General features: G+C 38.6%; 1 protein-coding gene across 1 annotated transcript in view; it reads right to left on the reverse strand.

The window, feature by feature from the left end:
- The window catches only part of WNK1 (WNK lysine deficient protein kinase 1), a 104,808-nt gene that overhangs the window by 43,353 nt on the left and 48,890 nt on the right, over window positions 1-12,565 (reverse strand). The window contains 3 exon segments of the mRNA XM_030479685.1: window positions 572-908; window positions 1,115-1,334; window positions 2,639-2,727. Coding sequence (XP_030335545.1) covers window positions 572-908; window positions 1,115-1,334; window positions 2,639-2,727 — 646 coding nt within the window.

The following is a 12,565-nucleotide window of genomic DNA, read 5'->3' on the forward strand; positions in this document are numbered from 1 at the left end:
AAATACTGATTCAGATGTTAGGATGGCAAAAGAGGTAAAGTTCGGAGTGTTAATTCAACTTTTCATATACAGCATGTAAAACAGAAAATGAAACTTTCTGTAGAAAGCAAATTATGAGCTGAACCACTTGTACATTAATCTCATTTCCACCTTAAACATAAGTTAACAATGTTTCAAGTAAGTGTTTCTAATAGCTCTAAGTGCACTGGTGCAAGAGTATACAGCCTTCTGCAGGGCCAGAATATACTGTCCCTATAGGAGGGCAGCAAAAACTAGGACATGTGTTCATGCTTCAGATACCCCAGTCCTTTAGTGTATTAACTTGAAAGAAAAGGAAAATGATTTTTTGCTAAGGCATGCAATTGTGAATTCTATCAAGACGTGGCTCAGCAAAGGCCCAAGAATGCATCTTTGCTGTGCTTTCTAGTGGGCTAATATTCTTCAGCAGACAGCAATGGTAGACAGCAACATCTTGAGGTATTTACTGCTATACCCACCAAAGTTTAAAACTCTAAAGGGGGTGAGCTGTCTAAGTGCAAGAGTTCCTAAATAAACCAACTGACACACTTACAAAGAATAGATATACTGGGTTGCTGGAACTGCAGTTGTTGGTGTTGATCAGCTTCTGGTTCTTCAGGCTCCACTTGTGTAGAAACTGATGCTGAAGTAGTGGGGACAGGAGTAGTACCAGTGACAGATAGGGGATGCTTTGACCCTGCATGGGAAGCACTTGATGGTTGCTGTTGCTCCAGCTGCTGCTTCTGACTACCTTCTTCCTGAAGCTTCTTCTCCTGTTCTTCTCGCACCAACTGACGCTGCTCTCGCTTTCGCTTAATCAAAGATACCCTGTCCTTGATAGCTTTCGCCATTGTCTTGTGATCCCCTTCACAGACATAGCCAGATTCCACCTGAAGGAGGATATATTCACAGAATTCAGACTGTCATTGACAGCCACTGTTGTAGTGCTACAGTATAAGCTACCACTCTCTGGCACTAACTTCTCATTCACAAACTTCTAGACAGTAACAGCAGCAAATGCAGAGGCTGACAGACTGTATTTCACTGTCAGAGAACACCAGTACTTCCAATGCTCTGTAAGACCACTGGCACTTACCATTTCCTGCGCTACATCCTCTGGGACATCTCTCTCCAAGTCAAAGGAAAACTCTATTGCCTCATTATCTTTGTATTTGCCCTTGAGTTTTTTGATGTCTTCAATTCGCAGCCAGAGTTTGATGGCAATTTTTTCTCCATCATCTTCCTCTGCTAGTTCTACCCGTACTCCAGTCTCTTCTTGGAAGAAAGCATGATTCAAAAGGTCCTTAATAGCATATCTAGCGCATTGGGAAACAATGTAGAAAGCGCACAGTTATTAGGTTTTCATAAAATATTAAGGAATATCCTTGCCTGATGGTCTCCCAAATTTATTATTTACATTTCGTGCTTCTCCCATGAATTACTTGACAGCCCACCATTCAGATTTCTATTTAAAAGCATGATGGAGAAAGAAAAATGCATCAATGCTACAAATGTACCCAAAGAATAAATCACACACTGATCAACAGAAGTACCAACAGATTTAAGCCAACTGAACAGGGTATGTATTAACTAAAATACTAAGAAACATTGAAGAAACAGTTTGGTTTTACTGAACATTAAGATCCAACACACAACCCTTAGTCCCCAAATCAGTACAGTAACCTAAGTATGCATTTCAGTTTATTTCAAGATCTTATCAAAAGCCTCATGTAGTAAATTCAGCAGTAAATAAGCACCACATGACTCTTTTTGTATTTTATACTATTTCAAACCACTTCAGCTTTGTCCTGAAAGTACAAGAGACCTATGTTCATATATGCACAGCATTAACAGCAGTAGTCTAAAAGCTAACCACTTGAACTAAATGGCAAGAAATAAGCGATGCATAGCCACACAAATAAACTGAAATGGGAAAAAAATTACAAAATTGTTTAAGACCAATTTAAAAATAAACAGCAATGCCATCAGATGTAAAACTCCAGGAGTTAATAGGAGGAGATGCATAAACACCCATGAATGACAAAACAAGCTCTGAAGAGAATAGCAGGGGGCTAGGGGAGGGCAGAAGGCTGAAACACTCTTGAATCAGACATTCAGTAAGCAACTACTTAAAGGCAGAAAACAAAACAAACCCCACAAATAAGCCATCAAAAGCAGTTACAGATTTCCTGTAAGGGTGTAAGTTAACCCCTTCAAGTAGAAGCCATCTTGCAGAAAGTGGGGATGAAAATGAGCAGCAGGAATTTAAAAAACACAAAATAATCAGCCACAAAATGCTAACAAAATCAAAGGGACAAGAAAAACAAAGGATTACAGAATAACAAACCAACCAATCCAAATACCTGGGAACCCAGAGGAATTGCCCTCCACTGTCTTACTGTCTAGGTCAAAGTTTTAATAATAGCAGTAGAACTTCTGAATAAACTGATGTGGATGGCTACCATAGCATTTGCACTTTTCCTGACACCGACAAGAAGCTGCAGAAATAATACTGGCTTCCCAACTTTCATCAGAACAGAGACAACTACAGGAAGTAACTGGTATCATCACTGCTAAAGGACTTAGTAGTAATATCTCTATCTTTAAAGAAAGTACTTACCTTTCACCTTTGTTTTGCCGAATGCATCCCTCGATAATCTCCTTCACTTCAGGGATTGCTACTTTATCGAAGCTGGCTGGCTTGACACCCTGGAATATACAAGTAACAACAGAGAAACTTGAAGGCCCACTTAAGTTTTGATGGTGTTTACAGACCAACTATTTTTACTCAATAGGTAACTGGCCTGAATTCCCCACTAGCACAAATTATAGTGAAATCTGATCCAAATCTTACCATTTATTTGTTAGTGATTTTTGCAAACATTCCTTCCTCCCCGTTTTCTCAGCTACACTTCCCTAACAGAAGGCCTTGGCAGCTAGGTTCTCAGTTCTCATAATAGAAAATAAAAATTAAAAAGAAATTAAATAAAAGACTTCTGTATCTTAGCTCTCCCCAGACAACCTACTATACCTCAAACCACACTCCTGCATCCCTTCTGTTGGGAGTTCAGGAAAATGAGCTTAACAAACAGACCTTTACAAAAGCCCGCTGCAATCCCTTTTCCAACACGTTAAAACCTCTGGGGGAGAGCAAACCAAGATATTAAGTATGATCATCTACTCTAATCAGTAAAGCAAACAGGCCATGAGATACGACCATCTGCGAATTCTGCAAAACACTGTAGGCAGACAGCCAAGCTTCATCACTTAATCATGGCCAGAAGCTCTATTTTGGGGGGAATTGTCCACAACAGCAAAATTTGGCACTCAATTTTAATTGATTCAGCTTCAAACCTCTATTTAAGACAGCAGAATGAGAGAGGATGAAGACATCCTGTTCAAATTCTGTTACATGAAGAGCCACCATTTTCAAGCCAAACGATCCTGAAATCATACACTTGATACATCTGACCCTGTGTCACTGGTAAATCATAACTACACAAAAAGTGAAAACCACAGAGTCTGAAGCACTGAAATAAATGCAGTAGTAGTACAAGTATTGCGATGTGTCCTAACCAGGAAGTGCTTTTCCAATATTCTAAACAATACTGCTGCCCACCAAATGGGGACATCAAGACATGACCATTTCCCCTTCCTCTATTGTCAGCAGGAAACAAGTCTTGAAAAGGTTTGAGTCTCTGAACCAGACCCTTTGCTACTACAGACTTGAATTTAACTGAACATGGAGACTTAATATGCTAATAATTTTTATCTACATTTAGATATTTTTCTTCCCTTTGGTCAGACATGGCAGTACACTGACTTCATACATTCACTACCTAAAATATTCTCTACCACACTCTTCCAGGAGAGGGCACAGTCAACATCAACTTTAACAGATCCAAACAGAAGACTGGAAGCAGCACAAGATTCCAGTCTTTCAGTGGACAACACTGCTATTTGTCAGTATGTTTTACAAAGGTGTGGTGTCCAAAGTTTTTAAAAGGCAAAAAAAACCCCACTATAGAAAGACACAGTTTTTCAGTTGATCAAAACTTCCTGTTACAACAGCATTCTGGTTATCTGTTTCTTTGCTCCACAATTTGCTCTTGAGAAATTTTAACAATTGAAATTCACAGAAGAGTACACTGTGACTAGATAAAGCCCTGAAACATGGTCTGTCAGCAAACATCGGCTTAATGCTTTTCAAAGCTTCACTGACATTAAAACATTAAGTTTGGAGATCAATGCCCCAGCTGATAAGACACCAGACCAAAGTTTGGAAGGGTAAGTTTAATACCGTAACCAGGTCATACCATAATTCTCCAGCTTCCTAGCAGGATATAGCAGAGATTTATAAAATTAGTTTTAGTGTTTACTACTGGCATCAAGCACCTGTTCATCTGTGTCTTTGCTCACATAGCAGACCGGCCAGAGACTTTAATTATGATCTAGCTTAAAATGGTCAGACTCATGTGTAAAGAATGATGTTCCTCTGCATAACTAAATGCTCTCCTATATGCACATACATAAACACATATAACCTATGCAACAATTATTCAACTGCTTACTGTACATATTTGTATCTAAATTTGCAAAGTTTATCTCATCTAGGTCTCCTAAATAGCCCGAGCCCCAGACACTGCAGCAGCCTGCATGTATGTTCATTTACACTGTGGCAGCAGAAGGAAGTTGTCACATCTGTGACAATCTTATTTCAGAAAACTTAAAACCTAAACTGAGTAAAGACAGCTGTACAGCAGAATATTAACATAAAGCCAGAACATGAGTTATCTTGTTAACTCTTCCACCACATGCTCTGTTCCTGCACAAAGGCTAAGAACGGATTTTAAAATCAGTGATTCAGTCTGCTATCCTGTGTTTCTCTATTCTGAAGGAAATACTAAAATCTTCAAGCCCTTCCACGAGGGCCATTTTACAATACCCTACTTTGTGAATTCCAAACCAGGAGTTCAAAGAGACACTCCCATCAGCCTCCTCCGGCATAGTTTCATTATGCCTAACTGCTCCTCAGAAAATCTGGGAGAACCTCACACTAGGGCATAAAACCAACAGAGGATTCTATGTCAAAACAGCTACGTATTTATCAGTTTGCTCTACAGCCCACAAGAAGGGTTGCCTAAGCCTAGCCTATAAATGCTGACCAAGTGCCCCTTACGCTGAAGTTCAGGGTGCTTAAATACCATCAGCTTTTAAAATTCCTTTTTTTTTCCTCCTCCAAGCACTAGGGGAAGTGTCATGCTATTTTACAAAACAAGACAGAGGATACTACGACTGATAAAGATCAATAAATCAGTGAAACCTTTTCTACCCAGAGCTACCTATACACCTTATCTGCCATCACAGAGAAACGAAAGGCAGGCAAGGCTCTGCAATTCACATAACCTTGATGTGTCCTTAAGAGTGCATGACTTATGCAGCCAAGCATACATTCACTAGTTTCTGAACCCAAAGGCACTCAAGTACGTACTAAGCCATTCGGTATTTCCAAGTTTTCGCCACACCTATTGCAAAACGGTCACATTCGTACATGTCTCTCCTGGTCCCCAAACTCCTTAGAAGAATCAAATCTTTAAATCTACTAATCCTATTCCCCAGTGGCGGTTCAATAAGAATACCCAAATCCCACTAGCATTTCTTCTGAGTTTGCTAACAAAATAAAAAGAAGAGCTCTTGCAGAGGAAAAAAAAAATGTAGATAGGTGTAACATGAAAAAAGTCATCAACATTTTCTCAAGCTACCATCTAAAATAGCATGAAGTGGCAATGCTGCTGTAAGCAACAGCCTCCTGTTCTCCATCTCCCATTCCCACACCTGTGTCATTTCCTCCCTTTTGCCAGCACATTTATAGAGCTGCATAACAAACCAGATCTCCATGTTTATCAGACTTGAAACAAATCCAACCAAAAAAGCCTGCAGCAACCTCCAGTGAGCTGAAGCTCCCAGTATGTTTCCCTGCACTGTTGCACTAGCTCTCAGCCTTACAGAAGGAAAGTGATAGTGCAATAACTAACAAGGGCAGGACTGCTTCTTTTGAAAGTAATGCCAAGTTAAAATAAAACCCACTAAACACTAAGATTTTGAGAGCAACTCTAAAATATGGGCATATATGTAGGTAGCACAAAGCTCAAATGATGCAAAACTAAATACCTGACTCGCAGTCTTCATGTTAAGCTTAAGAAAATATTTCATGTTTCACTTATTTTAGATGTGGCAGTTTGTGATTTAATCAGATTTTAATAAGGTGAAAAAAAGCGTGCTCCAAATTTCACATTCATATTTTTTTTTTATCCAATAAACGCAAGTTAGGTACTCTTAAAAACACTGGATTTTCAAGCTACTTTAAACACCGAAGTATAAGCTACTCAGAACTCCTCATTATTTTTGCTTATAAAGATGTAGTATTTTGCATTACTTAGTTCACCAGATTACCGTGTCAGGTTTAGCACCTTGTTCTAACGCAAGAGATACTGAAAATATTATTGACTTCATAAGAGAAGGTGCAATCAGTGCTGCTTAATTTCTACACCAAAATGAAGACAGAGGAAGCGTTACATAATCTCAGCAATCCTAAATTTAAAAAAAAAAATTCATTTGGAATAACAGCACAGGTGGAAAATAGCAAAAGCAGTAAATGTTCCAGCCTTGCTGGTCAGGATTTTAATCTACATTTCAAAAATTACAGGGACAAAAGTACAGTCAAGTTTAAAAGCTGAAGACCCAAGCAATGCATATGTAAAGCAGTTCAGCACACATCAAGAATTCTGACTTACCCCCAAAGTCCTTTCCTGTGGCTACACACACTTTCCAGAGCTGAAATTCTTAACTTACCTCTTTAGTGCAATCCTTGTGAGAGCAGCAACAGTGGGAATTAACAATTACAAATACGGGACAAATCTCTCTTTTTGTAAAATCCATCAGGGAAAGAGAGACACACACACACCAAAGAGTGAGTTAGGTTCTAGTTTCCGACAGGAATCTACTAGGCTGTGGACTTAACGCACAGCGGAAGGAAAGCAGACATCTAAGCTAGAAGGAAGCATTGTTTTTTGTTTGACACCTCTTGTACTTTTCCAAGTCCAGTACATGAGGCTGCAGAGATCTGATCTTAATATCTGCTTTTGCCACTCAAATACTGAAGAGAAAGAATCAATATAAGCGAGAGATAAGTATGTCCTTTCTTGCCTGCCCAGCTAGCTGTATGAAGGAGGAAGAAGAGGCAGCGCAGGGATTCTTTACTTCCTGCATGTCCCCGCCCCCTGCTCTGCCTATTCTCCACCCAGGTTTTCTGCAGCAGTGTAAGGCTGCATGAAGGATCATCACCCAGTTCACTCCTGCTGTTGCAGAACTACACTTGTAAACAGAGGGGAACAACAGGTCAGTCAGTGCGTTGTTCCAAACCAAAGTTACTGGTACTAGCTTTGTACAGGGGGATGAAGGCAGCTTCTGTTTCCCCCCTTCTTTCCGTAGAGCTAGGGAAGTACACATACAGCTGACAACAATTTAATCCTAACAAAACACAAGTTAACACTAGGATAATACAATAAATTCCACCTCCCTCCTTCCTGACAATCACATTCTGCTACCATTGGCAACATCATCTGCTTTCCTTTTACTGGGTGCTTAATGTAAGGGAATAGGGATTTAAAGGTGATTTTCAAGTGGTTGGACAAAGTTAGAAAGCAGCATTGTTGCTTGTTTTATGCCACACACACACACAGATAATACACAGAGCTGTATTTTCTAATACCTTTTTCTAGACTCCAAACCTAAACCTGAAGTCTAACATATTTTTTATGCCCCTTGGTATTTAGTTTCAAACAGCCATTGTAAAAGTTGTTTACTAACAAAATAAGCTGTGCACAGCTTCAGGGCTTTTGGATTTTGTTTGGAAGGGCATAAGGAGCAATACTAAGAAAGATCATGTACACCATTATACAGTGTGAAGTGAGCAAATGAATTTTGACCAACTAGTGATAATAAACTGTGATAAAATTCAATTTCAAATTATCAAGATAGTTTTTCACCCCAGAATAGCACACTTAGTTCCCCCAAGTATACCACAGTTATACCAGTGTCGTTATACTATATGACATCAGTGTTGCAAAAGCAACACTTTTTGATGCTTTACTGGGCATTTTAGAAATCCTATCTGCCAACTGCTGTGGAACTTTAGAGGGGTCAAGTGAAAAGGGATAATTAAAGATCCTGATATGTTGACTGGCCCTCCAACCGCTTAGCTATGTATTTTATAACCCACACCCCAAAAAACCCAAAATAATCAAATATCTGCAGATTATAATTTCGATTTTAACAGTGCTTAATGGTATCATGAATAAAGTCTGTTAGAATTTTGCTTGCCATCACTTGTGATATTTTTTTTTTGTTGTTGTTACAGTTGCACTCAAACAAAACAGACACACTGCAGTCAAGAAAATCTACTTCACTAGAATAGAAGTCTCACATTTTGCACACCTAATAAAGGCTACACTTTTCTGGGGTACACTGCATGACCTGCAAAGAACATTAAGTGCTTCAGCTTTTAATAAGCACAGAGTCTACCTGTCCCAGCCTAACCACAATTCTCACTTGGCTCTTTTCAAAGGTGCTATAACTGCAGAGCTTGAAAGGAATTCTGCTGTAACTGATTAATCTTCTCAAACAAAATGTTCTAACTTTGCAGTCCAGAGGCTAATAGAATCAGTAGCGAAGTCAAGTCACACAAACAAAGTAATTAAAGTCTCTATATTTTCTTTTTTAGGTTGTTACCATTCTAGTTTGAGCCAGTCCCAGGCTTCCACAAACCATTAATTCCAGGAATTTAGACAGAGCATATGATTCCAGTGGAAAAGAAGCCAATGATCCTACCTCCTTCCCCATAGTCTCAAAGAAGCCCCCAGGCAACGGAATATATAGCAGTTAAATTGGTTTACCCCATGATCTTCTAAATTCCACCACCTGCTATTAGTTACTTACCCAGCCCTCAAGACCTACATGTTTAACCATTTCACTGCCTTTTCCATCTCTAATCCTTCATCTTAATCCTGTTGTCTGTTCTAGAATCAATCTTTCAGATTTAGTTCTTTCCTTATTTCACACAGGGTACTCCTATAACTATTTGATAATTCTCATCTCAGGCCAATCAAATACCTATTGTGAAAAGGAAGACTTTAGATTAAGAATTACTCCGTTCAAAAGAGTTATGGGTTGCCTGCCAAAGATGGATTTTGTTGGTCTTGTTAAAAACAAGCTAGACTAGTTGAGACTGCAGGGAAAAAGATTCAAAACAATGCAACACATTTAACAGAAGTGAAAGTTTTGCTTATCTGATTTCAGTTTTCATAGCAATTAATTCTGGACAATTGACAATTCTGCCAAGAATTAAATCTGTAAATCCTGCAGAATAAGCTCCACACCAGATCGCTATCCTAACAGAGTAAATAGCATTACTGCAATATAAGCAGTAGGAGCAGATGAAAGCTTCCAGTGAGCTAGAGTTAGTTCATGGGGCCCTATTAACACTAGGAGAGGCCTAGTTCTCTTCTGATCACAACCAACAATTGCACATTTTGAGCCCAATACCTTTTGAACTTTACTGATACACCATCACCCAGATCAAAATTCATCTCTCAGCTATTTGAGAGCTCTAGGTCACTGAAATAGCTTAACCAGTTGGTCTTCACCCTTTGTGATGCAGATGTGTAAGTAATCTAAATCCCATGATTCTTAAACTTCTCTAGACCAGCTGTCTTCATGACTTGCAACAGATAATCATGTATACCCAGATTTCACAAACACATTGTGAAGACAACAGAGATGCTGTAGTATTTATACAGGCCTGCTTGCTGGCTGATCACAATTTAGGAACTCTTTTCCTCCTCAATTTACCACCTACTCTCAAACAATTTTTGAGGCATTAGTAAAGAACAAGAGGCCAGTCACAACAGTAAAAAAACCCCCCACAAATACATGATTAAAGTTCTTATACACATAAGGTGTATTTGTATTTTGATTGACACACCCATACTAACTGCTTGTTCCTGAAGTTTATGAAGTTGCTCAGAAGCAGCACCTAGTCATTTGTATGAGGTAGTCTTTGGTGACAAGTATAAAACTGACTCCTCATTTGACTAGCCATTACTGCTCACTATTACCTCCACATCTGTATTCTACAACTGAACTTCAAGGCCAGGAGCCACAGGACACTGCCACTACCTACTTACTCAATTTCTTTGCCAGTATCTCAAGACTCTATTTTTACTCAAAGCCAGAGAATTTACAGCATTAAAAGCCTTACAAGAGCAACAGAGTAGGCTACAGTTTTCTTGTTTTGTTTCCACAGAGTTAAGTTTGAACAAGAACTAGTTGTAACTCTTCTTAGAAATCACTGAGATCCTTTCCAGCACTCTCAAGTAAAAAAACACTGCATTTGCTGGTAATATTGAAACTTACACTATTCACTACTGCTGAATATACACCATGCCTTACAACTACCCCATTGACTAATTATCTAGCCCAGCACACAAAGCATTTTAACTGGTTACTTTAGCCATGAAAGTCCACCGTACTTTTCCAAGTAAATAAAAATATTAACCTATTTCAAAAGTCCTAAGAATCTGAAGCTCTTATGACTAGTTAAGCAGATGATTTTAGTTAAAAGCAGATTAGTTAATCACAGCACCTACTGTAACTGCAGCAATTCTAATGACTTGAGGAAATTACTCAAGTCCTAGAACAGGAAATTTTATAACTACAAGGCAGGACTCAGTTTCTTAGTGTATAGCTGGCAAACAATTAGGATATTGGTGCATGTAATAGTGAAAAGGGCCTTGTTTAGAAACACACAGTATAGAGATAGAAATTCTTCTGAAACAAAAGTAAGTCTGATTGGACAAGTAGACTTAGTACTGACTTTTCAGTTTTTATTCTTGCACAAGAGCATAAAGGTAAGATCAGTTCAAGCTATTGTACACTGTTCTCTAACCTCACACTTAGGAGCACAGATGCTCCTTTATCGTCCAAACAATAACACGCAGTGATGAACATCCTGAGCTAGCTGAGTGACCCCTTGCTTTTCTGGGACACCAGCTTGGAAATGGCTTTCAAAAAAAGCAAATTAAAAAAACATGCCTAGATACACATTTCAGTGCTATACATTTAGAAATGCCACAGTGATACAATATTAGAAGTGTCTGTCTTCTATTTTCAGTATGGAAAATAGCTTTTGAAAAATCAGATTATATTAGTTACATTATCTGCTTTAATGAGCTACCATTCTGATAGAAAAACATCATTTAGCACTCATTTTTAAATTCAAGCACAGCAACAGGAATTCAAAAGCCACAGATTAGTTCCCGTGGACTTTGAACTGAATTAAAAAGAATGATCCAACATGGGCCGATAAACACATTGGTACCAGAACTAGCCGTTAGAAAAAGATACCCACTAAAAGGCCTTGGATAATGTTGCAAACACTGAAAATAGCACACAATTCAGACAATGCACCAAAAGTCATTGTCCTGTTATTTTATGACTTATTCTAATAGGAGTGAGGAACTTGTATTTGTGTACCAAAAAATTCAACAGTTTCAGAGGGTGGTCCTAAAAAATATCCCTGCCGTGCAGAGAACTTTTTGATGGTGATAATGGGTAGTAAGGTAGAAATATGTCTCTCAAAAGCAGTTTACCTTAAAACAAAGTCACAAGCTCATAGTGTTAGAAAGCTTCTAAATATTTACACTAGACAGAAGCAATAGCCTCTTCATATTATGCACAATAAGCAACAGAGTTTCTTATCTATACATTTTAGTCTGTTGTGTCTATTTTGGGGAAATAAACTGTATCTGCAAAATCAGATTCAACTTTGGTGACCTTCACTCTTCTAATACAGGAACAAACAAAAGCATTCAAACAGGCACACATATAGCTGGTGTCACTGCCTGCTCTGGCAACAGCTCTGAGTAACCTGGAGGTATCTATAAAGACTTTATAATAAAATTTTGGTGGAGTTCTCGCATATGAATCACATCATAATCTCAAAATAACTTCTTACTCAACACCCCTGTGAGCTTCCACAAGACCAAAACTTTCCTGGACTTATCCCATTCTTACTCCTGCGCAACCATAGCAGTACAGTTGGCAGCACAAGAAGCAGTAGCCCATGCATTCTTAATGTCAGTATTTTTGACTAGTGGCACTATACTGACAAATAACGTTGAACTATCAGTCTCTCCACAGTAATGCTTCAGTCATTCTCAAAGGCAGGCATTTTAAAAACACTCCCTGTTCCTAAAAAGAGCCACCTTCAGAGCTAAATAGGTGTCAGCATAGGACAATATTAAGTATCAGTATCACAGTTTTAAGAGGTCTGATCATTAACAGGTAATGAACTTTAAAAATTTTTAAACATACATTGTTTACTCTGTATTCTGTGAACTTATTTAGGTTTCTAAACACACATTTCGAAACTCTGCAATACAACAATTTCATGCAAGTCAACCAAAGTTCACACCACTCCCTGCCTTTT

This window comes from Strigops habroptila, chromosome 3, assembly GCF_004027225.2.
Source record: "Strigops habroptila isolate Jane chromosome 3, bStrHab1.2.pri, whole genome shotgun sequence".
Taxonomy (NCBI): domain Eukaryota; kingdom Metazoa; phylum Chordata; class Aves; order Psittaciformes; family Psittacidae; genus Strigops; species Strigops habroptila.